Source organism: Pseudoliparis swirei, chromosome 24 (genome assembly GCF_029220125.1).
Source record: "Pseudoliparis swirei isolate HS2019 ecotype Mariana Trench chromosome 24, NWPU_hadal_v1, whole genome shotgun sequence".
Taxonomy (NCBI): domain Eukaryota; kingdom Metazoa; phylum Chordata; class Actinopteri; order Perciformes; family Liparidae; genus Pseudoliparis; species Pseudoliparis swirei.
Genome location: NC_079411.1, coordinates 1,260,352 through 1,285,901, shown reverse-complemented (window position 1 = coordinate 1,285,901; position 25,550 = coordinate 1,260,352). Strand labels below are relative to the sequence as shown.

The 25,550-nt window shown below is 46.5% G+C and overlaps 2 protein-coding genes across 6 annotated transcripts in view; both read right to left on the bottom strand.

Annotated features, from left to right (window-relative positions):
• Nucleotides 1-2,365: 2,365 nt before the first annotated feature.
• Nucleotides 2,366-25,550, bottom strand: part of LOC130189731 (A.superbus venom factor 1-like) — a 60,217-nt gene continuing 37,032 nt past the window's right edge. Inside the window, exons 25-41 of the mRNA XM_056408661.1 lie at nucleotides 24,167-24,388; nucleotides 23,917-23,977; nucleotides 23,569-23,652; nucleotides 23,259-23,462; nucleotides 22,521-22,596; nucleotides 22,119-22,284; nucleotides 19,931-20,038; nucleotides 19,671-19,827; nucleotides 19,352-19,515; nucleotides 17,622-17,777; nucleotides 7,088-7,147; nucleotides 6,614-6,704; nucleotides 5,967-6,018; nucleotides 5,773-5,860; nucleotides 5,136-5,225; nucleotides 4,857-4,962; nucleotides 2,366-2,496 (exon numbers count right to left, since the gene is read on the bottom strand). Coding sequence (XP_056264636.1) covers nucleotides 2,372-2,496; nucleotides 4,857-4,962; nucleotides 5,136-5,225; nucleotides 5,773-5,860; nucleotides 5,967-6,018; nucleotides 6,614-6,704; nucleotides 7,088-7,147; nucleotides 17,622-17,777; nucleotides 19,352-19,515; nucleotides 19,671-19,827; nucleotides 19,931-20,038; nucleotides 22,119-22,284; nucleotides 22,521-22,596; nucleotides 23,259-23,462; nucleotides 23,569-23,652; nucleotides 23,917-23,977; nucleotides 24,167-24,388 — 2,010 coding nt within the window. The 3' untranslated portion in view covers nucleotides 2,366-2,371. The remainder of the gene's footprint in view (nucleotides 2,497-4,856; nucleotides 4,963-5,135; nucleotides 5,226-5,772; nucleotides 5,861-5,966; nucleotides 6,019-6,613; nucleotides 6,705-7,087; nucleotides 7,148-17,621; nucleotides 17,778-19,351; nucleotides 19,516-19,670; nucleotides 19,828-19,930; nucleotides 20,039-22,118; nucleotides 22,285-22,520; nucleotides 22,597-23,258; nucleotides 23,463-23,568; nucleotides 23,653-23,916; nucleotides 23,978-24,166; nucleotides 24,389-25,550) is intronic.
• On the bottom strand, nucleotides 10,129-14,989 carry LOC130190746 (uncharacterized). Of its 5 annotated transcripts, none has more exons than XM_056410317.1 (3): nucleotides 14,186-14,989; nucleotides 13,370-14,110; nucleotides 10,129-11,416 (listed from the first exon to the last, which is right to left on the bottom strand). In XM_056410317.1, exons 1-3 carry the CDS (start codon nucleotides 14,553-14,555, stop codon nucleotides 11,154-11,156), a joined length of 1,374 nt encoding a protein of 457 aa, XP_056266292.1. In that variant the 5' UTR covers nucleotides 14,556-14,989; the 3' UTR covers nucleotides 10,129-11,153. The 5 variants fall into 5 exon arrangements, with proteins under 5 accessions (XP_056266292.1, XP_056266293.1, XP_056266294.1 ...); XM_056410318.1 differs by having other exon boundaries at nucleotides 10,129-11,402; XM_056410319.1 differs by having other exon boundaries at nucleotides 10,129-14,110; nucleotides 14,182-14,989.

Below are 25,550 nucleotides of genomic sequence, written 5' to 3'. Positions count from 1 at the left end.
AAGTATATTTATTGTTTTCTGAAGTTGACAAATTCAAAAGTGTTTTCTTAGATTTTTTAAACAGAAAACAGAAATCAGACAATCATATTCAATTTATTCTTATTTTTTGTGGTATTTGCTGATGTTAAATTTTTAAACAACTATTAACAATTAAAACATATTTCTTTGTTTTTTTATAATTACAAATTAGATTTATTGATTTGTTTTGACTACCTTAGTACAGGCATTACATATAGGACACACAAAACAAAGAACAAAAACAAAACACTTATAATTTATCGAAATTATGGGGGCATTTTTTGCCTCTCCTCCTGGGGCAAAATGATATTACTTCGGGGCAGTTTTGCCCTTTGCCCTCGTGTGTTTCTGACGCTGGTTCCACTACACCTGTCTACCATTCATCTATTTTATTTATTATTATTAAACCTTCATTTATAGGTGAAAACCCATTGAGATCCAAAATCTTTTTCGAGGACGACCTGGACATGACAGGCAGCAACACAAGAAACACAAAGTTACAAATAAAAAACACAGAACAAGACGAGTTAAAAGAAACTAAAAGTTAAGAGACGAGCGACATAACAGAGTTAATTTATGAAACACTGACATGTTTGGGAACCTGCCTCCATTCCTTTCGTTTTGTATAAAATAAATAATAATTTACAGAGAGGGGTAAAACAGAGAACTTCTGAGATTAAAGTCTTTAATTTACGAGAAAGTCAAGGTGTATTCTCTCGGCCTCTTAGAGAGGCAAATATCCTGAAAGATGCATCGACTCGTTTTCTGTCTGTTCCTTGAAAAACAAAATCGGACTTCTTTTACTCTGAATATTACCTTCCTTCCCAACTCTATAACTAATATGCACTTTTTTTTAAAAATCTACAATGACCCTTGAAAAATGAGACTACTTTAAATGTAATATATTTCTTCATAAAAACTCATCCGTGTTTTGGGAGAACCTAGAACTGTTGTTCTTCTTACTTGTGGGTCCTAGCATCTATTTTCCACTGGTCCTCCTTGGGGCCCATGAGGAGGTACTGGGAGCCCTGCTGCAGGACCAGTCCATCTCTGCAGCCTGCGTGAGACATGAAAAACCTCCTCTGGCCCACTTCAACTCCTGCCTCCACACCTTCAGATTCAGAAGACATACATAGCTGCATTATATTAAATAAGTGATCTTCAAATCCATCACATGTAAAGACAGATATATTATTACTTGTCCTTCATCATGAGGCCTTAAGCCTTATACTTAAAGTCCACTAGCAGTGGGTTTTAAGTTAATTAAGAATACATTTTAAAAAGAGCTGATCCTAAAAGACACAAGCTATTGCATTGACTCACCCAGCTTGAACACTTGTGTGATCTCCATCTCGTATTTGTCGTAGTAGCTCTGGGTGACACTCAGCACCTTCACCTGGAAAACTGAAGCACAAGCAAACCGGTGTCACGCTGGCTTTGTCCCCGATTCGGATTGTCTGGAGCGCGAACAACACAAAGGAATGTTATGGCATTATCAAGAGACTAAGTCTGTTGGCATGAACCCGGACCTTTCCTTTACTGCCAGTGGGGTCAAAATAGTCACATGTATTTAATATATATAATGTATAAATAACTCAATGAAGACTATAAGACTGGTTTTGACTAACTTTAAACTGCGTGCATGTGTGTGTGTGTGTGTGTGTGTGTGTGTGTGTGTGTGTGTTAAATCTGCGAGTGCGTGACAGTATATCATACCGTGGTGTAACGTCTTTTGGTAAATTTGGTAATATATTGAAGATTGATATTTCTCCTTTTCTATGCATATTGTTCTACATGAACTGAAAATAATGAACCTCATCCTCTAATTGATGTGACTGTGATCAATCAAGACGACACATTTATGTTGCAAGAAGAGCTCTAAAAGAAACTAACAGTTTAATTTCCGACCAAAGTTTATATATACAGTATATACATATATAAATACACGGACATACACAAAAACTTCACACTTTTAAAATAGAGCCACAGTTTACAAATGTGGCGAGCCAGCCAGGAGCGCCATGTGTGGAACCATTGTTTCTGATGATGAGTGCATAATGGAGCCTAACCTATTGTAATGTTATTATTTTTTGGGATGATTTTTTGTCCACTTATGGAATATTGTTAAAGTATTTGACTGGAAAATATCTGAATAAAGAATATGAGACCTGTGTGCATCGTACCGTGGTGCAACGCCTTGCATGCAAACGCCTTTCTTTCTTTGTTGGGGACGTTTTCACTGTCGCTTCTGGAGACGCAGCAGTCGCCTGGAGACCGTGAGCGAAGACAACAACAATAAGACAAATAACAAATAATAATAAGAAGAAAATAACTTAAAGTACAAACATGTGGACTAAAGCATTGCTGCGGACGCAGGAGAGCCTTCACCCTGCGTGCAGCGGCAGACGTTGTCCCTGCAGATCTGAGTGAGCTCCTCTTGGTCCTCTTTGGGAGAGTAGCTGTGACTGCAGCGGTGATCTGAGAGAGAGAGAGAGAGAGAGAGAGAGAGAGAGAGAGAGAGAGAGAGAGAGAGAGAGAGAGAGAGAAAGGGAGAGAGAGAGGGAGAGAGAGAGAGAAAAGGGAGAGAGAGAGGGAAAAGAGAGAGAGAGAGAGAAAAGGGAGAAAGGGAGAGAGAGAGAGAGAAAGAGAGAGGGAGGGAGAGAGAAAAGGGAGAAAGAGAGAGAGAGAGAAAGAGAGAGAGAAAGGGAGAGGGAGAGAGAGAGAGAGGGAGAGAGAGAAAAGGGAGAGAGAGAGAGAGACATTAGAAGTTGTTAGAAGTGGGACAAATAAATGCGAATTTTTCTGGGATTAGCGAGAATAGACCAGGCCGGGAAAAGTAAATGCGGAATGTGAGTAATAAAACAGATCAAAGGGGACCCCAGTTCCATTAGACTACAACAATAGGAAAGCAACAAGGAATCCATCATGCCGGCCGACAGGGAGAGTGGCTGTAAAATCAGATGAAAGCACCGAGGCCATCGCTGGGACGAGAAGCAGAGGGCCAGGTGTGACAGAACACAGGTCCTGAGGGGTCAGCGGAGGCGTTTACAACCGGCTCGACACGACAGGACCATGGCACCTCTTGTGATATTCAAATGAAGACCTGGTTGATTGTGTGTTCAGGAGCCCAAATCCTGACCAAATGGGCCAGAGAGGATGTTACTACGAAGTGAATAAACACAAGCCTGGATTCATGTGTGTTAACCTGCCTGTAGATCAATGGTCATTGATATGATAATGTGATATATGTCTCCCAATATGTTCCGTATCCTGACCCCCGGTTAGAGTGTGTTTGATGTCACTGGCATCGGGAAGTCTCACCAAGTCTGAAAGGATCATAAAGAGGGTACCCTAAATGCCTGAGAGATAAGAGAAGACAACGGTCCCCCTCTTTGAAGTGGGACAGAGAGTCTCTCCAGAACCTCTCAGGAAGAGAGGGGGGGGGGGATGAACCCCCCATCAGCACCCCAAAGAGGGGGACGGATATCCGGTAAAAGTGGGAGGAGCCGAGGGTATAAAGGTGACGAACAGAAGAAAGAGGGGGCTGAAGAAAAAGAGTTTTTTGAGTTCTTGTGACTTTTGCGTCAGGCTCCCGAGAGGGAACTGACTTATAATTGTACTTTGTTTATTTCTTTCTTCCTTTTTTGAATAAAATACTTGGCTGCCTTGCAGTCTTAAACTTTACATTCGGTTCGTGGACCTACTTTTTTGTGAGTCCTATTTCTTCACCTGTCGACCCACCCGAGAAGACCAAAGGCAGAGACCCGAGAGCGGACCCCCGCCGCCCCCGAGGTGAGTCTGAGCGACATCTACACGGCTACACCCACTGATCTCCGTCACTCAGGGCACATACTGATTCCTCACACACTGGTAACTGACATTTTGTACTAAAGAGAGATATCGCTGCAGCCGGTAGACCTCCGTCTCTCCGCCGAGCCGTGGTTGGTTCGGGGACCAAGAGAGGGACTCGTAACACCGAGTCCTCGTCGCGGAGTTTGTCCTAAGAATAAGAATATTACTAAGTGTCCCGCCAGCCGCTCTACGAGCCTTGTACCCTCAGAGCGGGCTGGGAGGAGGCCAGATAATTGAATACACAGCGTTTCTCTCCGCGGAGATCGATCTGACATCATCTAGGGGTGTCGCGCCGAGCCAAACAGCAACCACTGTCGAGGTGCACGCGTCGCTCATCAGGCCCGAACGATCGCAGAATCAAATAGAGGAGTTACTGATCTCCGCCTCCTCTCCCCTTAACTCGGTCTCGCCTCGCCGAGTTTCCCCTCTCCCTCGGGCGTAAGGCGAGAATACCGTGACCGGGGCCGTTCGTCAGAAGAGAGGCCGGGCATCGTGACCCGTGTGGACCCGTGTCCTCTCCAGTGCGACAGGTTAGCAGCGGTGACGCGCCTGGGCGCCGCCGACGGGCTCTTACGACAGTTATCTACACGTCTGTCATTAGAGCACGATTATTTCCCCTCAATAAAGTACCCGGTGTGAGCCGACTCGCACCTCAAACCTTTCCCCCCCTCCTCTCCATCTCTCCTCTCCCGTCTCGTTCCCGTTCCCCCCCCCCCCCCTCCCCGCTCCTCTCCACCCCCGGTTTCCCTACCCGAGCAGACTACGGCGTGCCTTTTCTTTCCGTCTCTCACCCGAGGCGACAGAATTCGGTTCACGTACGCGTCTCTCTTAACAAAGTACAGTAAATAAACGTCAGGAACAAACCTGCCATTCATTCGGTCTCCGATCGGGTTGTTCATTGATGTTGAGGCAGTGAGACATTTGGTCCCCGTGGTGGTGAGGATGAGGTCGTCCTCCCTAGAAATGATTATGATTATGATTATGACCTGGGTTGTAATACTCGTAGACAGTGACCGAGGACGGCTGGAGGAGGCCGACTTTGAAGCTCTGCTGCAGCCTGAAGATCAGGATCTCGGGCTCTTTGTGAGACACCTGGGAGGAGGACGAGTTACTCCAGCACCAGTGAAGAGGAACATGAGACAGGAGGAACTGGTTGGACTGAGCACGGAGACAGACGAGGGAAGTCTCTTCTTGGAGAACAAACGTCGACATGAAGGGACAGACTCACGGTGAAGGAAACTCAATCACACAAAGTCAAAGTTCACCTTGAACAGGTGGAGGATCAGAGAGCCTCGGTCACTCAGGTTATCAACTGTCTGGAAGTTACTGATGTAACTGTCCACGGAGTTTGACAGCTGGACAAACACACACACAGACACACAGACACACACACACACACACACACAAACACACACACACACACACACATACACATACATAGAATCAGTTAGGATGTAGAAGACGTATTGACTGCAGTGAGAGGGATCAATTGGGATGTGGGCTTCTGTTCCTTAAGGGAAGGAAACAAACATATATTTGTACTATTTAATGGACTTTTTTAAATCTGCTGCCCCTGAATGAGTGGAAGTGCAGCCGCATCTCCTCGGACACGGCTCCGCTGGCTGTGTTTGAGTCCTGGTTTAGGACTTGTTTTATTTGTTCATGACATTTACAGAAGGTTGTGCTGCAAAGTTCCAGTTATTTTCTTGCCGGTATGCGATGGAGAACAAATGTAATCCATCGTGTTTTCCAGGAATATACTGCAAATATATAAATACGGCAATACTTTCATCGGTGTTACCTCCTTCGGCCAATTACAATTTAATGTTAATTGTTAACCCTCCTTAAACTCTGCAAGAATTTGAACTTGATAACGTTAATCTCGTAGTCGAGGCCCAGTACCTTCTCCAGGTCGGAGTGTTCTGCGGTGAAGCCGGTGGGCAGACTGATGTCCAGAACCACCACCCGGACCTCTCTGGGTCCTAAAGCCCTTTGGGAAGAAAGAGACCAGTACTGACAAAACATACTGCAGCTTTTTATTTAAAGACCACCAGACAAGCTCTATTTGTAATGAAAGGAAGAAGGCAATGACTGACCTCACGTTGATGGTGATCTGGTAGGACTTTACGACGTCAGGTGGAGGTTTGTCTGTTCTGGGCCAGAACAAAGAGCTTCATGTTCTGAGGTTCAGTTGCTTTTGCTGTTGTACTCCATGTATGTAGTACTCTATTACTTCAGTTGGACCACAGTATGTTATGTTATTGTATTGACAACAATGTAATAATTGTTTCAAGGTATGCAATGACATGCTATATTTTTGCTAAACATTTTTTCTCAGGTTTTGTACATGCATGGTATATTTTGTGTTTTGTTAGATTCTGCCTTTTTACATATTTACACTGTTGTAAAAGTGCTTCAAAAATGTAGCATACAAAATGAATTTTTCAATATTTAAAACATGTTTTAAATTTTTTAACCAATATGATTGCCAATAAAATGTTCATCTTTAGGATTATCATGTTTTGTTGTCTTTAAATCATGTTTGACGTTATTTTGTTTCAATCATTTGTAGCTTTTGTGTTTTTTTGTGTTAAATTATTATGTGAATATATCAAGGAAATGGAACAATCTGGATTTAAATGTTTGTTTCGCATTCAAAGAGACTGCAGCGCCAGTAAACAGAGCGGGACATCACTCCTCATCAGTTTGACCAGAGAGAGTTCATCCATACACTTTGAGTTACCGCTGGATTCTTCAATCGTGACGTTGAGCTCAAAGTCCTTGCACGGCGTTTTCTCATCCACCTCGTGAAGTTGGTTGTAATTGGTCACCACCTTGGGTCAAAGTTCAAGAAACAGGAAGTGACAGCACATCCAAAAAAGAATAGAGACCAGAAACCATTTAGACATGACACAAATCATTCAAAGATAAGAGCCGTGTGCTCCATAAATCACGTAGAAACAACTTCCTGCTGTACTCCTGTGTATTCTTTAAACGGGTTTCATGAGTCGGTCATGTGATCGTATCATTGTGTCCATTCAGAATCCTTTATTACTCCCACGATGTGGACATGCTTTAACAGCAGGATTACGGCTGATTACAGCAGCAGAGTGCAAACAAACAAACAAGATAACAGCCAGGATAATAAATACGCAATCAAGAAGTAAAGGTATAGTAAATAATAGTTGTGGTTAATATAAAAAATAAATAATTGTACCTCCAGTATTCCCTTTCCGATCCCTCGAGCCTCGACTTCAAAATCATCGTTAGCAGGCAACTGCAGAAGAAGACATGTTGTGGTAAAATCATAGAAACAGATCAGAACTTGAATTAAAATCCAGGTCAGTGTAGCAGGATGGTTAGAGCGGTGGCCATTTTCATGTGACCTGTTGCCATAGCAACTGTTGTAGTGGGCGGGGCGTGTAAAATGTGGTGGAATAAATGTTCCGATGCCTTGTGAGAAATCAAAAGTATTCTAAGCACGGTGGTCTTATCCGCCTACTGTTGAGACTCCGCCCACTCCTCCTCCCCACCGCCATCTGCCTGATGGATCGTGGAGGTCTCCATCGTGGAATATGCCTACTATGAACTATTCATACACTCTGTCATATTCATTGAATGTATTTTAACTATAAATCTGTCCTTCTGTACACATTACATCTATTGCATCTATTGCATCTAACCTCACTGTGACTCCTCTCCATGTCTCTGACCACTTCTTCATCTCTTACTCTCTCTCGCTCTCTGGTACTGACAACCCACCCATATCTACAGACTCTGCACCTGTACGCCGCAACATTCGCACCCTCTGTCCCTCCTCTCTTGCCTCCTCTGTCCTATCTGCTCTCCCCTCAACTGACTGCTTCTCACTCATGCATCCTAACTCTGCCGCAGACACTCTCCTCTCTTCCCTGTCTTCATCTCTTGATTCTCTTTGTCCTTTTAAGACACGACCGTTCGGAAATCCTCTCCGGCTCCGTGGTTGTCGCACTCGGTGCGCCGAGAGCCACCCTCAGCGGCGGAAAGAAAATGGCGCAAATCGAATCAAGCGGAAGACTTGCTCTTCTATCAATCTCTCTCCTCCTTCTCTTCCTCTATCTCTGCAAACAAAAACTCGTTGTACCTGACCAAAATTCACTCTGCCTTCTCTAGCCCCAAAGAACTCTTCTCTATCTTTTCCAACCTCCTTGATCCCCCTGTCCCCTCCTCCTTCCACCCTTTTGCCGAGCCACTTTGTCGACTACTTTACAAACAAGATAGACGACATACGCTCCTCCTTTACAAATCCATCTTCTATCACCTCACCAACACTAACTTCTTCATCCCCTCTCTTCCTCTTTCACCCCTTGTCTCCCAATCAAGTTCTTAGCTTGGTGACCTCCGCCCGACCGACCACCTGCGCCCTTGACCCCGTCCGTCTCCCATTCTCCAGGCTATTGCTCCTGACCTTCTGACCTTCCTCACCCATCTTATTAACAGCTCCCTCTCAACTGGCTGTTTCCTAACTCTCTGAAGGAGGCGAGTCAACCTCTCCTGAAGAAACCCACGCTCGACCCGTCTGAAGTCAGCAACTACAGACCGGTCTCTTCTTCCTTTTCTCTCCAAAACTCTGGAGCGAGCTATCTTGAGCCAAGTGTCCTCCTATCTCCACAGTAATAACCTTCTTGACCCTCACCAGTCTGGATTCAAGGCCGCCACTGACAGAGACGGCCCTCCTTGCTGTCTCTGAGCAGCTTCACACTGCTAGAGCAGCCTCTCTCCTCTGTCCTTATCCTTCTCGACCTTTCTGCAGCATTTGACACCGTGAACCACCAGATCCTGATCTCTTCTCTTCAGGACCTGGGGATCTCAGGCACTGCACTCGCTCTTTCTCTTCCTACCTTAAAGACCGCACCTACCGGGTAACTTGGAGAGGATCTGTGTCTGATCCTTGTCCTCTCACTACTGGGGTTCCTCAAGGCTCCGTCCTGGGTCCCTCCTCTTCTCTCTGTACACAAATTCTCTCGGCTCTGTCATTCGTTCGCATGGCTTCTCCTACCATAGCTATGCTGATGACACCCAACTGATCTTCTCGTTTCCACCGTCCGAAACACGGTGGCGGCACGAATCTCTGCCTGTCTGACTGACATCTCTCAGTGGATGTCTGCTCACCACCTGAAGATCAACCCTGACAAGACTGAGCTACTATTCCTTCCAGGAAAGGCTCCCCACCCACGACCTGACTATCACCTTCAACAGCTCTGTGTTGGCCCCTACCCGGACTGCCAGGAACCTCGGGTGACACTCGACAGTCAACTCTCCTGACGGCCAACATCGCTGCGACGACGCGTTCCTGTAGGTACATGCTGCACAACATCAGGAGAATACGTCCTCTTCTTACTCAGAAGGCGGCGCAGGTTCTGATCCAGGCTCTGGTCATTTCACGCCTCGACTACTGCAACTCCTCCTGGCTGGTCTACCTGCTAAGGCCATCCGACCCCTGCAGCTCATCCAGAATGCAGCAGCTCGACTGGTCTTCAGCCTCCCGAAATTCACCCACACCACTCCGCTCCTCCGCTCTCTCCACTGGTTACCGTGGCTGCTCGCATCCGCTTCAAAACACTGGTCCTGGCGTACGTGCTCTAGACGGATCGGGCCCGCCTACATCCGGGATATGGTCACACCGTACACCCGGCACGTTCGCTCCGCCGCAACAGCCAATCGACTTGTGCCTCCTGCACCTCGAGCTAATCACTCGAAATCCAGACTGTTTGCTGTCCTGGCTCCTCAGTGGTGGAACGAGCTCCCCACTGACATCAGGACAGCAGAAAGTCTCTACATCTTCCGTCGGAGACTGAAAACACACCTTTTCCGACTATATCTGGATTAAAACACAGATTAGCACTTCAGTGGCACTTAGATAGCACTTACTTATGGTACTTTTGTAGTTCGACTATGTTGAGGAAATGTTACTTCCTGTATTCTTGTTGTTCTTAGTTTGTACTCTAGGTTGAAATGCACTTATTGTAAGTCGCTTTGGATAAAAGCGTCTGCTAAATGACATGTAATGTAATGTAATGTCCATCCTGGAGAGGGATCCTCCTCTGTTGCTCTCCTCCAGGTTTCTTCCCTTTTTTTCCCCCTGAAGGGTTATTTGGGAGTTTTTCCTGGTCCGATGTGAGGTTTTGGGGCAGGGATGTCTATGTGTACAGATTGTAAAGCACTCCGAGACAAATTTGTAATTTGTGAAATTGGGCTATACAAATAAACTGAATTGAATTGAATTGAATCACACTTTATTATATAGTAACAAGTTCACAAATGATCAGAATGTGAGCCAGGTACAAACAAGTGGACAAGTGATTCAACTAGACAAATAAGTCATGGAACAAATAAGTAATCACATCAAACAAGTCATGGAAACACCCAGCTGAGTGGAGCAAAGTCTGAACCCTCCTTATGAGAAGTCTCCGACTTAATGCGCCCTTCTTGGTTGTGACCTTTTCACCTGACCCCACACAGGATTAGATTATCCCCCATAGACAGATGGGAGAGACAGCTGTTGATACATTTTCTACTCCAACAATCCCCTCTTTTTGTCATTTTTGACAATTTAACTGAAAAAATAGTAACAAAATGTTAAAACATTCTTAGAGCATACATCCGTGGTGTAGATTCACAAAGATTTCAAAACATCACATCATCAACCTCAAAGAAGTACATACAAAATGGATTATAGTTTGCTAAATCTACTGTGTAAATACATTGCTTGCTTAACCATTGTCCTCAACATTAACCCAAGTATCATTCTCTATTGAGGAGAGTGAACAATTGTTCGCATCACATTGTTCAGCTGGGCAGTGGAAAACTTTTTTTTTTCCTTCCTGCCACTTCCTGGAGAGATGGAAAGGGCTAGTATCTTTGCCGTCTATGTTATGTGATTGCAATTTATAGATAAGGAACAAGATAATTGCTATTGTGGTTAGAAAGAGTGAGTGCATGCTTTTGCTCTGGCTGCACCCATGCTTCTTAAAGGGGGGTCGTGATGCTGGAGATCTTTCTTCCATCGCTGCTGCTTCTTGGGTGGCTACACCTTCGCACATGATTTCGCCTCCTACCACACTGATTTATATATATGACAGCTTTGCGGTTTGAGAAACTATGGGCTTGCTCCCCTCCTCTCTCTTCCCAGCCACATAAAATGAGTGAGGTGCTTGGTTACGTCACTGCTAATGGTGCGCTTGTCGGTAGCTTGGCACACTACTTGATGGAGGAAGGCGCTCGCTTTTCTCACTATTTCCCCTTTAGTCCGGACCCGTAGCAGCTGCTCCTTCTCCCTCTGGGTTTGGGATGCGTTTGCAGTGGCTAGCGTGGACCCACGTTGCTTTTCCTTCCACTTTCACCGCCGTCTCTGTGGTCAGGAGTACTTGGAAGGGACCCGTGTAGCGTCTCTGCTTCCAATGCTTTCTCCTGTGATCCTTGATGAGCACCCAGTCTCCTGGTTTCAGGTGATGCTGGATCGCAGTGGCTGGTGAGGGAAGTGCAGCTTTCACCTGTGTGTGAAGTGCTGAGAGTGAGGATGAGAGATTAGCACAATATCTTAGCATGCTGTCTTCATTATGATCAGTTGTCAAAGCGTGTCTTACTGGACCCAGCCCAGTGCAAGGGGGTCTCCCGAGCACTATCTCAAAAGGGCTGAGGCCATGTTTGTTCCTGATTCGCATGCGCATGTGAAAAAGCACCAGCGGAAGTGCTTTCACCCAAGATAGGCCTGTCTCTTCACAACATTTCGCCAGTTTAGATTTAATGGTACCATTTTCTCGTTCAACCGCACCAGCTGATTGAGGATGATAAGAACAATGATGCCTGATGTTAAAACCTAAAAACGTTGAGATTTAAAATACATTACTAACTGTTCAAAAAGTGTATCTGCAGGGTGGTGACCCTGCTGTTGTTATTTATTGCAAATGTTGAAAATGCTCTGGTGTATGAACTTGCATTTAGAGCATTACACATTCCCCCTTTGCCCACGTGGTCTCCTCCATGAGAAAATCTAGAAGTATGGAAGAGAGCGCGTGGCAAACAAGGCTTGCCATCTGGGCTGTCAAACCCTCGACTCAAAGAGTGGCACCAGAGCGTTCCATAGGGAGCGCTCCTGGCATTGGCCAAAGAATGAATTGTGGAAAGATCTGCCTCAGGACTGGAATCAGTCTATGTGGGGAAAAGGGGTGCCTGATAAGGCTGCCGCCTTTGCCACCAGATCTGCCACTATGTTTACTATTGACACAGGTCAAAAAAGAAGAGATGTGAGCTTCACATTTAACGACTGGAAACAGCTGAAACCCACCGTGTGGTGTGCATAGGTTTGCCACTGTTGTTAGAATTCCTCTGTGTCTTCCACAGAGGCCCAAGGTCATGTACGTTCCAGATACATGAAGTGAACCTGTGTAATTGTTAGTTTTACCTTTTTAGCTACCTTACATTCCCCTGTGAGTGCAATCAGCTCTGCTGCTTGTACTGATCGGTGTGCAGTAAGCCTGACACCAACAAGTGTGTGATGTGATGTAACATACAACCTGACCGCTGCCCCGTTGTGGGTGAGCTGGATAGCTACAGATAGCTCGAATCTGCGTTGGAAGGAGGTGTGTCCCACAGATCAGGTCTCGGGATGCATGTCTGTTGCAATACCTGGACACTATCATGAGGCTCTCCATCATCTGCAGTCGGAAGAAGTGTAGTTGAGTTAAGTTCATCGCAGCGTTTTACCGTAATGTCACGCTATTCCAACATGATATCTGAACCATCTCTGAGCAGAGAGGTGAGAAGTCTTCTGGCATGGAAGATGTGGGAAACTGCATGCGGGACTATAAGTGTGACATCAGAATAGCCCACAATGTCCCGTGATGTTAATCCATGGCTTCTCCAGCTGCTGCAACAGAGAGGAAGACCTGTGACAACAAAGTCATGTTTTGAGGAGAAATAGGCCACAGGCCTGAGTTTTCCTCCATGCGGCTGACACAAAACAGATGTCATGTAACAGTCTTTTTGGTCTATGAATTGAGTATAAGGTAAGTCAGGTCTTGGCAAGCCCAAAGTCGGGGCCTGCGATAAGGAAGTCTTTAAATCCTCAAATGCCTTCTCGGCTTCCTCAGTCCAAGTCAGTTTGTCACGTGCACTAAGGTTTCTACCATGGACCATGGATGAGAGGGATGCCTCTCTTTTAAAAGGGATTCAAAAACTGGTCTTATACCATCGATGGCTTCTTTTTTAAGTGGATACTGTTTTAGGCATGGCCTATAATCTGACTTAGGACTCACTACCAATGGTGCTGCGCCTTTTATGAGCCCCACATCGTATTTGTGTGCAGCCCACAGTGAAGGTGGCACTTTTGACAACTCAGGAATTTGACCTGTTGTCATAATAAGTGGATACAAGCTTGTATGTTCAATGTGTTCTTCTGTGAGCTCTAACGTTCTCCGTACATGTACTGTGTCGGTCAATGCAATACGAAATACATCACCAATTGCGCTAAATTCGATCCTCGAATCTTCTGCAGCCGGTCTAAAGTCCAAGAGGTTGATACGTTGTTGTAGCCACGGACCCAGATCCTGCCATTTCCAGTGTGACGGTTTAGCCAATGATACGTGAGGAGTGGTTCCAAGGAACAGTTTCCCCTGGGATGGAGAGAGAGACACAGACACCGCAGCAGCCTCCTCTGACCAGTAAACATGCTTCAGGTCTAAACTCTCTGTTTCTACCTGTTGATCATACCATGCTTCCTCGTATATTCTATCTGGCCCTACGCTCACATGGGATGTACAATGTAATGGCTGCATATAATTTCCTGCTGCAGTACTGTGTGTGCGTGCAAATGAAATAAGATCATGGGTTTTCGGAGCTCCATGGTCTAACATTAGCTCCCACTCGTATGCATACAGAAGTGGATTTGGATTATAGTTCATCATCTGAAATAAAGGAAGTTCAGCTCTTTTTAACACTTTGATGCCTTCTTCTGTTGAAACTAACCTAATGCCAAAAAAGCACATTAGATCTCGCCCCATCAGATTTACTGGGCAGTTTTCCGACACTAGAAAAGAGTGTTTTATCATTTGGTCATCTAACTCACATTTCAATGGAACTGAGCAACTTTCCAAGACTGGTACGCCGCTCGCTCCCACTGTAAAACTCTTCCTGCCACTCTTTTTGGGGGCACTTGGCAAGGAATCTGTTCTTAACACGGAGTTTGTAGCTCCTGAATCAACTAAGAATGTTACAGGGTGGTTAGAAATCATACATTGTGAAATTTTGTGCGTGTGAAGTGTTGTGTGCTACCTGCTTTCCTGTGGAGAGGCTGTGCATCTCTGGGGTCCGCCCCTCCCTCCCCTCCTTTCAGTCAGACGTGCGGAATGCAGGCCCTGTCCTTGTGTTCTCTGGACAATCAGCTTGCCAGTGTCCACGCTTCCCGCAGCAATGGCAGACGTCTGGGTCGTAATCTCTACTTGTTCTGCGCTTGCCCCCACCTCTTTGTCTTCCCTGACCTCTGGTATGACCTCTTGTCTGGCCCCTTCCTCCCCCAAATCTGCCACGGGCGGTTTCCTGGGCTGGCTCTGCTCGGGTGTTAAACATTGCCAGCTGTGCTTCTTCCAGTTTCCTTTGTCTGCCCTCTTTCTTCTGATCATCTCTTCTTTGTGCCCCGTCTTCTGCATGTTCTGCGTGCTGAAGGATGTCGGCAAGTGGGCATGTTTTCCAAGTTACACATGCATTTCTTACCATGTGTACGAGTTCTGGTCTCCTTCTGCTCAGAAAATGTTCTTTCAGATGGACCTCATATGGTGTCAGGGGCTGTGCTCCCATTGGATTGGGTCGGTTGAGGCCACTATGAGTGTCAAAGGCTCCTGTCAGACGTGCCAGGAAGGAACTGCAAGTCTCTTGTGGCCCTTGTGACAAAGAGGTGATATAGGACAAGTTTAGTCTCAAAGGGAACTGTTCTTTTACGGTGTTAATGAGGACATCAACCGCATCTCGAAAGTTCACATTTTTGGCATCCTCGTAGAGTGGCTCACTCAGGCGGAAAGTCATTCTTGCATTGTTGAAAACATGCTGAATTTTGTGATAATCATTTGTCAGCACCTTGGCCATCAAACGCGTAACTCTGACATAGTGGGACGATATTCTCTGACAAATTGCCTAAGATCAGTCTCCCATCTCGTGAGATTGCTTTTAGGATTGCAGACATGAATCATTGCTTCACTTATATCTGCATCTGACCAGGGTCTGAAAACCAGCATCGGGCCTTCTGCTCCCGCCACTTCTATCATTGGCATGAGAGCTGTAGCCTCCCTCTCTTCCTGCAACACGGCCCCCCTTTGTTGAGACTGTAGGCGGGTCACGGCCGGTGAGGAGGTCGTCTCGGTGCTTGAGTCTGGCTGCTGTCCTCTTCCCATGTCTGCTGAAACGTGTGCTGCATTTGACTGGGAGGGCTGCTGCACGTAGGCTGGAGGAGCAGGGGGGGGGGCGGAGTCCAGTTCTGGATCCAATGATTTCCTCAGTACCTCAGAAAGACAAGGGCACACAGTATTTTGGTGAATAGTGGAAAGTATGTTAGCATCCTTTACAGGATCTATGTTTTTCAGTGCATTGAATGCTTTCAATCTCTTTCCCTCCCTTCTCTCAGACTCACATTTCCACTTATTAAATGCTTCCCAGTCAGCCTCAAACTTTACATTCTTCTTCTGCTTTTTCTTTGATAAGGCTGCATGCTGAGCTGTTGCGTTCCTCTCCATTTCCCCCAGTGATACCTCCAACTGTTTTAATTGATTTTCACTCAAACTTCCGTTTGATGGAAAACCAATCTCTATCCACTTTTGCATTTGATCCAAGCTTCCAGGATATCGATCAGACATAAACTTACACAGAGGCGGAAGGATGGGGACCACATGGCTCTCAACGGTCTCATTCTTACTCTGAGCACTACCCATCTCTAATCATTCGTGTATTACGTCGCAGTGTGCGTCAATAAATTTTCTATACAAAATTTTAAACAATACACATGGATGACTAAAGCAAGCAAGCGACCGCTGCTATCTCTAAAAACTGCTAACTGTTTTCCCTGAGAAGTGTGCGCCAAACTGGTGCATACAAACCACTAGAGAACCCAACAGTTTTCAAAACACGTCTGTTAACAACACTGATTGTGAGATTTTTCTTTTAAAAATTTCCATTTTCATGACTTGATTGATCTCAAAATAATCTTAATCTCTCACCGCGTGTTTTCGTTGTTACTTCAACTGGGTTGGATCGGCAGTCCTGGTCTCCAGAACGGCAGCTTCTCACCCTCGGGGAGGAATCATCTATCTTATGGCCTTCTGACCGTCCGTCGGAGTCCAGCGCTGCGCGTCCATCCAAATCCTCGTCGCCAATTTGTGGTGGAATAAATGTTCCGATGCCTTGTGAGAAATCGAAAGTATTCTAAGCACGGTGGTCTTATCACACTTTATTATATAGTAACAAGTTCACAAATGATCAGAATGTGAGCCAGGTACAAACAAGTGGACAAGTGATTCAACTAGACAAATAAGTCATGGAACAAATAAGTAATCACATCAAACAAGTCATGGAAACACCCAGCTGAGTGGAGCAAAGTCTGAACCCTCCGACTTAATGCTCCCTTCTTGATTGATTCTCCTCTTCTTTATACATCTCGCCGAGATGTACACATTCCAGAGTCCATCTGTTACCACTAAATAAGTAATAGGAGACCCCTGAAGGCTTACACGGTGGTCATTACCTCAAGACCTCTTGGTTGTGACCTTTTCACCTGACCCCACACAGGATTAGATTATCCCCCATAGACAGATGGGAGAGACAGCTGTTGATACATTTTCTACTCCAACATAAAACACAGCGTGACGTGCATGCAGTAACTGATGGTCCATTTAGAGTCAAACAGACCCGAAAGTAGTTGTGTGCTTAAGGGCGGGGCTACAAGGTGATTGACAGGTGTGAGGGCGGGGCAACAAGGTGATTGACAGGTGTGAGGGCGGGGCAACAAGGTGATTGACAGGTATGAGGGCGGGGCAACAAGGTGATTGACATGTATGAGGGCGGGGCAACAAGGTGATTGACCGGTGTGAGGGCGGGGCAACAAGGTGATTGACAGGTATGAGGGCGGGGCTACAAGGTGATTGACATGTATGAGGGCGGGGCAACAAGGTGATTGACATGTATGAGGGCGGGGCTACAAGGTGATTGACAGGTGTGAGGGCGGGGCAACAAGGTGATTGACAGGTATGAGGGCGGGGCAACAAGGTGATTGACAGGTGTGAGGGCGGGGCTACAAGGTGATTGACAGGTGTGAGGGCGGGGCAATAAGGTGATTGACAGGTGTGAGGGCGGGGCTACAAGGTGATTGACAGGTGTGAGGGCATTCGATGTTGCTTGGTTGGACTCGCTCCATCCTCTCCAGTCACTTCTGGTTCCAAAAACCAAGATGGCGACAACCGAGATGACAAACTGAAGGCTTCATTACGTCACGGGGACGATGTCCACTTCTTATATACGATCTATTACACGTACAGATCAAATGACCACAACAAACAATCCAATGTCCGTTCTACTCCTATTCTATCTCTATGGGTAAAATACATCAGGAATACAGTGATGTCCTCCAAACTCACGGATTCATGTCATGAAACTCAACTCAACTCCTCAGGGTCTCTTCCGGATGATTTGACATACGCCCTGTTCTCTACATTCAGTTTCACTTCTCTCACCCTGGAGGAGCGGACGAAGTAGGCCGAGCGGGGGTTGAGATGGTAGCGTTTGAGCTGGCGTTCTTCCATCGTCACGGCAACGTAAAGACTGAGGTCATCAGGTGGAGGTTTGTGAATGAGGTACTCCGACAGCGCCTGGAGCACCACCACGGTGGACTGAGGAGGGAACAGAGCAGCGATAAGTCGATAACAAAGATCTCACTGCAGGAGAATCAGCCTTTCAGCTGAAATCCTCAACCTTGATCAATAAGAAGTAATCAAGTTCCTCTTATTCCTGCGAAGAGAGTGACATATTTTATGGTACAATTATGTTATGATTAATCGTAATGTGATCAAATGAATTAGATAATTGAGCTGTTGCTATGCCGCTGCTCGGGATCCTGCAATACATATCGAATCTGCATTGAAAGAAAGTCCTTCTGAGGGTTTATCATAGGAAAGAAGTGAAGTGTCATGGTTGTAAAAATCTAACTACATCAGCATCACAGTTCTGAATGGATATTCTAGATCTTAGTTCACTAAACAGACCCTTAGAGCAGAATCCTAGCTATTTAACCCTTGTGTTGCCTTAGGGTCATTTTGACCCGAATCAATATTACACCCTCCCCCCGCCTTTGGGTCATTTTGACCCGATTCAATGTTTCACCCTCCTGTTACCTTTATATTTGCTAACATATTTTACCCTTTGGGTTCAATTTGACGCCAGCAATTAAAACCTCCAGAAAATTATTAGAATTAATATTGTTTTCCAAGTTTAAGTGTGAGGCACTTTATGTTTGTTTGTTGACTACCGAAAGAACACCGACATTAAACATTGAATGGGGTCAAATTAATCCTAAAGCGGGGGGAGGGTGTAATATTGATTCGGGTCAAAATGACCCTAAGGCAACACAAGGGTTAAACCAATCCTGGCACATTGCCAAGAGCCACGGTCCGTGAGAGGAAGGCTTCCGTTAACCGACTGAGAGCTGTTACCGGACAATGCCATCAAGTAACGTGTCAACTGTTCGTGAGGTTGCTTCGTTGCTGTGGACATTTTGGGCAATGGTGCAAACCAATGGGCAACTAACTGTTTATGGACATTGTGGATTCATCCTGATTCAGAATTTGTTTATCGATTGAATTAACTGAATTTAGCCAAAACATTTTTTTAAAGATTGATCTTGAGGGAAATATTGCAGCTTCAACTGTAAGACATATTGCTTCAGAGCAGGGGTGTCAAACTAATTTTCACCGTGGGCCACATCAGCATCATGGCCGCCCTCTTAAAGGGCCGGTGTAACTGAAACGCTCCCCAACATGTTGTGACATATAATGCATAGAAATAACTCTTTGCATTTGATTATTGTTTAGTTGAATGTAGAAATATTGAACATAAGAACATTTCTCTAATTTTATAACATAAATCCATTTAATTTGAAACCTTCAAAATAAAAGCACAGGATATTCTTCTTACATTTTTTAAAGAAAAGCTGGTCATATGTCTTTCAAGCCGTCAGGAGCCACATGCAATGACGTGGCGGGCCTTGTGTTTGACACCTGTGCTTTAGAGTCTAGATTCTGAAACGAGCATCAAAAGACACTGGAGTTAGTGCTCAATGTGTCCGATGCAGTGGAAGGGTCAGAAGGTAGTCAGGGGACCTTTATTCGGTTGTTTTAGAGAGGGGTTATTGTGTTGGATGTGGATGCCGTCTCGGTGTTTAGCCTCACCGGACTCGCCCTGCCGTTACCTGAGTGGAGCCGAAGCCGCCCCCCCGCCTCCGCTGGCTGTTCAGCCATTTAAACGGCGCTGCAGCTTCCTCCAGGCGCCCCAACTTGACCAGAGCCAGCAGGGCGTAGCCCGTGGCCTCCAAGCTGAACAAGGGGTTCTGGGTGTCGGGCCAGTGGCTGCCACCTGGAGGAGAGAGGAAACAGGAAAGGAGGGAAGGGAACCAGAATCACTGATATGTCTGCTTGGAAGGCGTAGTGGACAGACAGGCCCGGCAGCAGCTCAACAGATCTGGTGCCTCATCGAGGTCCAACTGAAGCAGGGCTGAGTGTCAGAGGAACCTGGAGCTGCAGCTCGGAGTAAAGGTGGCGTGGGGTCGTAGCGTTGACCCCCCCCCAGCAGAGCCAGCGCGTAGGAGGCGATGGCCACGGTGTACGGCCTCCTCCCCGCCGCCACCAGCGCTCGCTTCAGGTATTCAGCCGTCTTACGGAGAACTTCCTGTCGCAGCCACATGTGGGAGAAGAATGTTTAGAAGAACAACTGCTGATAATGAAGGGATCATGAGAGCAATGATGGGCACAGTTAGAGATATGGACCGGACCTCTACATCTGGACCGGTGCAGCCGATCCCGGCCCGCTTGGCCTCAGCGAGCGCGATGAGGACGAAGGCCGTCAGGGTCGTCTCGGGGTCGTCACCACGGAGACCGCCCTGGAGACACAAACAACAAGGATTAAAGTCTTGAAGACTTGAAAGAAAAGAAGAATCAACCTTTGGAAAAGGAGAACCAGTTCTTCTCATTTCTAGCTTCCCAAAGAGTCACAGAATTCCAGCTCGAGAAAGAATTCCTCGCACTGTTTGTCTGAGTTTGCACAAAGACGTCAGCTTGAACTTGGCTCATAATTCATGTTTTAATTGACTTAAAAAGTGATTTCATGATTTGAGTGAATTTGTGGTCTCACCGTCATGGTCAAGATTCAAGATTCAAGATTCAAGATGTTTTATTTGTCACATACACACACAGGGTGTGCAGTGAAATGAAAGTGGCAATGCTCAGCAGGAATGTGCAAGGGCAACAAGTACACACTATTTACAAATAAAAAACAACACAATATTTACAGTAAGTGTGTGTGTGTGTGTGTGCCTAAGAGGGGCAGTTGTGTGGGTCTATGTGGGGGTCCTGGTGAGGTCGGAGTTCACAATCCTGATGGCCTGAGGAAAGAAACTCCGTCTCAGTCTCTCTGTTCTTGCAGCGTGACTACGGAGGCGCCTGCCTGACCGCAGCAGCTGAAACAGTCTGTTGTTGGGGTGGTGAGGATCCTTCATGATCCTGCCGGCTCTGGTTCTGCACCTCCTGGTGTACAAGTCCTGCAGGGTGGGGAGTGTAGTTCAATAGTGCGCTCAGCCGAACGCACTACTCTCTGCAGAGCCTTCCTGTCCTGAGCGGAGCAGTTGCCAAACCAGGCTGTGCTGCTTCCTGTCAGGACGCCTCTACAGCTCCAGAGTAGAAGGACTGAAGGATCCTCTGGGAAACTTTAAATTTCCTCAGCTGCCTGAGGTGGTAGAGGCGCTGCCTTGCCTTTCTCACCAGAGTGTCTGTGTTTGTTGACCATGTCAGATCCTCGGTGATGTGGACTCCCAGGTATTTATACCCGGCCACCCTCTCCACAGTAGTCCCGTTAATCCCCAGTGGTGAGTACGTCCTCTGTTGTTGTACCTTCCTAAAGTCCACAATCAGCTCCTTAGTTTTGGTGACATTCATGATGAGGCTGTTGTCCTGGCACCAGAGTGACAGATCAGCAACTTCCTCCAGGTAGGCCTTCTCGTCGTTGTCGGAGATCAGGCCCACCACCACTGTGTCATCCGCAAACTTGATGATGGTGTTGAGCTGAACCTGGCCACACAGTCATGTGTGTACAGGAGTACAGTAGGGGCTGAGGACGCAACCCTGGGGGATCCTGTGTTCAGGGTGAGGATTTGAGGTGTGTCTGCCCACCCTGACCACCTGTGGCCTGGCGGTCAGGAAGTCCAGGATCCAAGCACACAGGGGGTGTTCAGTCCCAGCTCAATCAGCTTGCCGCCAGTCTGAGGGGACTATGGTGTTGAAAGCTGAACTATAATCAATGAACAGTAGTCTCACATAGCCCCCTCTGGCTGTCCAGATGAGAGAGTGGTGTGCAGTACCTGGGAGACAGCATCATCCGTGGATCTGTTTGGGCGATAAGCAAACTGCAGCGGGTCCATGGAGGAAGGGAGGAAGGCGCAGATGTAGTCCTTTATCAGCCTCTCAAAGCATTTCATGACCACCGAGGTGAGGGCCACCGGTCGGTAGTCATTCATACATGCTGGAGAAGCATTCTTGGGCACAGGGACAATAGTGGATCTCTTGAAGCAGGCGGGGACCACGGACTCAGCCGGGGACCACGGACTCATCACAGATGGAGCAGCGCGACACCAGGCGCCTATGGCAGGGGCTACGGACTATCACAAACTACCGGAGCAGACCCCGCGCAATGGTGAGTGCCGACGCATCCCTAGCGGACGACCTGAACTCATTTTATGCACGGTTTGAGGCTAGCAACAACAGCGCTAGCTCGCCGGCTAACAACAACACCGTTAGCGTAGCCGAGGTGAGTTCTACCGCTGGGGATGAACACACACTCTCTGTGACCGAGCACAGTGTGAGGAGGGCTCTGTTGAGGGTGAACACCAGGAAAGCTGCAGGTCCAGATGGCATATCTGGGCGAGTACTGAAGACCTGTGCTAACCAGCTAGCTCCAGTGTTCACCACAATATTCAACCTCGTGCTGTAAACCGGATTGCTCTCCACAAAGTTGCCCCTGTGAAGCTCGTGTTTCTTCGTCACGAGGTAGATCAGAGGCTCACACACGTGCTGCTCATCGATGCCGATGATGGAGTAAGCCATGGAGAAGACTTTCACCACGTACGCCGTGATCCTGGCAAGCAGACTGTGTTCAGAACTACAGCTGACCACTTTTTAAATGTTACACAACGTATATAACAGGTTAGGTGGTTAGGACTTTTGAATTTGTTTTCTACAAGTAGTTAATTTTATGTGGCACATTCAAACCTCCCACATGTTACATCGGTTCCTTCCAATTATTTATGTTTTTCTTGGCAAACGGCACATAGGTTTTAATCAAATATGTAAAACATAAAATGTTGACACTACCATGTACTTGCGCCTTCCCTCCTGTAGGGGGGGTAGGAGCCATCATTCATTCTGTATGCCAGCTGGTTCTCATAGCCTGAAAATAACAAGAAAGAACTAGAACATTTTGTAAAAAACATTTAAACATTACCACCAGTTTGCGGGGGGGGGTGGGGGGGGGGCGACACAGAGAGAGCACAGGGTGGGGAGGGGGGGGTCCTTCCTTCCATCCATCCTTGACTCCTTGCCCGGCTTCCTTCCTTTCCTTCGTTCCTAACCCGTTCCTAAACCTTATTCTAATGAATGGAACAATTTCTTGCCGTTTTTGGCATTTTGGGGGCTAAGCGCCGGTTAGATCTTGTATCCACATATCCATTGATTTATGGATCTATCCATGTATCCAAAAAGCCATGTTTGCAATCTTTCTATCCATCCATCTATGTTTCTACCTCTACCATCCTTCAAACCCATATCGACCTTTATGTTTTTCCAACGACCCCTCCATGAATCCATCTACCTATGAACCAAACTATCCATCCATCTCCAGTTATTGAGATCAGTCTATCCACTCACATACACTAGCAACATCAAATACATCCACTCTTTCATTGACCCATCCATCAGTCTGTCATGTAAACATGGCAGTTCACATGTTTGTGTCTGTTTGAATAAACTGACTTCAATCGCCCTTTGTCCTGCTTCCTTTTCTTTGTTGGCGATCCTTCATCCATTGTTCAAACTGCTTTCCTTCATCCTCACCTCTCTTGATGTAGCGGAGAGCTTCAGCCTTGCGCTCCACACCTACACTCTCCCAGTTGTTGGTTCGCTCCAGGTAGAGCGTGGCGATGAGCGGCAGAGAGATGCTCGCCAAGTTCTGCTCCACACAGCCGCCGGGCATCCGGATCAGGGAGGCCAGGGAGTCCTCACTGAGGGAGTTATCAATGCTGTCCGCCAACACGTTGCCTGGAAGAGAGAGGAGGAATCAGGAATCAGGAATCAGGAATCAGGAATCAGAGCCCTCTCCCAAGGTTAGTTTTGAACCCTTATCCCCACTCGGTCCGTGACTGACCCAGGACACTGACAAATGTCTCTGGCACAGAGTGTGACACAACTGACTCCAGTTCGGTTTTGCCAACAAAAACAGTTTGTGTTCCTGTCATGGACAGAAGCAAAGAGACATAAAGTTACACTTTTCTATCCCATAACTGAAGAGGATCCATTCATTACAACGTAAAGACACCACATTAAGAAATCAAGGATTTTAAGAATATGTCCGGAACTGGTTGATCCTTGTTTGTAACTTGTAAAATATGATCACTGTTACTTTACTGTTACTGATATTTCTTTTTGCACTTTGTCTCAATGTGTTTGACGTTGTGAGTAAGTAATAAATGATGCATCGCTAAGATCTTCTCACCTCCCTCAGCAGACGGGTTCAACTCCATACTCCAAACTTTAGTTTTCTGCACTCCATCCAGCTGTTTGGGGTCAGAAAAGAGGTATCTATATTCAAGTCAGTCGGTTATGTTTTTCATTAACTTCTTAACATCCATATTCCACTCTAACATTCAAGGAAGGACACTTTCTTTACAAACCAAAACATCAACTTTCCTGTTTGACTCTGTTTTTAGAAGAATAAAACACCTCCATCATGAAAAGTGACTCACCACCACCCGGAGATGTTTCTGGATGCGGTCTCCTCCCATACCTCTGCTGACCACCATCACCTCCAGAGGAAGTTTCCCCACCACCAGCGGCACGATGGTGTACGGCACGATGGTGTACGGCACCGTGACGGAAGAGCCGGCCGGCACCCTGACTTCCTGCGTGTGATTGTCCTTGAAGGCGATGCTGCACATGCCTTCTGTCTTCATCAGCACAACACTCACCTGATCGGGAACTCGGGAAGAGTATTCATTTATTCAAGACTTATTTTATAGAGATACGTTAGAGTGGAAACTGAGTAAACAAAGCATTTTTTAAAAGTCTGAAGTTTTACTTCTAATGCACAAAAACACTGTGAAGCCTGCATAACCTGTTCGATGCTTCATGTCGGCAGACCAGTTCAGATTTCTCAACAGACAGCCCACCTACCTCCGACAAGAGCCTTTAGACATGTGGTGATGGATTAAACTGAGCTAACGCCATCTGATGGTAAACAGGACTGTTGGTCATATAGAGATGTGGTTTTAAAAAGACTTAACACCTGGTCAGGTACATTTTGTCGCAACAGTAGTCACATCTCCGCTTGCCTCGACGAACATATACTTCAAGTTTCAATAATCAATCAATGATGCAAAATGAATCACTTGGAATATTGTTGTGCACCGACAGATATGCTAGAGAGGTTCAGGTCATTTATGTTCGCTTTCTCTCATTCCAGGCTTCCTGATTGTTTTCACCTGTCATCACACCTGTCTCCTATGCTCATCAGTGTCAGCCCCGCCCCTGATTGGTCCCACCTGTGTCTTGTTACCATGTGCTTAAATTCCCCTGTCTCCCAGTGTTCCTTGTCAGTTCGTCTGGTCTTTTGCCATGATCAGGTCGGGTTATGTTGTGCTCTTGAAAAGTTTTGATCCTCACTACGTGAGCGCTTTCATTTTGTTCACTGCAGAACCGAAAATAAAGTACTTACAAATACTTTATCTCTGTCTCCGGTCGTGCAATTGGGTCCTACTTCCTAAGTGTCTGAGATCGTAACAGAACAGACTGACCACATTATGGACCCAGCCGACCCAAGAACGCTTCACGCCGCTCTGTCGGTACAGGGCGTGACGATTTTTCATCACGAGGAAAAACTGGACAAAGTCAGCCGGGAAATACAAGAGCTGAGAGGACGCCAGGCCGGGTTCAGGAGGAATTATCTACACAGATGCAACAACTGGTTGCCCAAATGAATAATTTTTCACTCATCAACAGACTGCTCCTCCGTGACGTCATCCACAGCTGAGAATTTGCCTGTCAATACTCCAGCTGACGACCCAGGTCAGGCTGTTTCCTTCCCGTTACGGCTGGCTCTTCCGGAGAGATTTTCCGGAGACTCTTCGAATT

Excerpts from the sequence above, each read along its gene's own strand:
- LOC130190746 (XM_056410316.1), bottom strand. The coding sequence starts at position 14,555 with ATGCAGAAGACGGGGCACAAAGAAGAGATGATCAGAAGAAAGAGGGCA. Across the intron at positions 14,111-14,185 it reads CACAGCCTCTCCACAGGAAA|TTGATTCAGGAGCTACAAAC; the intron begins GCAGGTAGCACA and ends TAACATTCTTAG.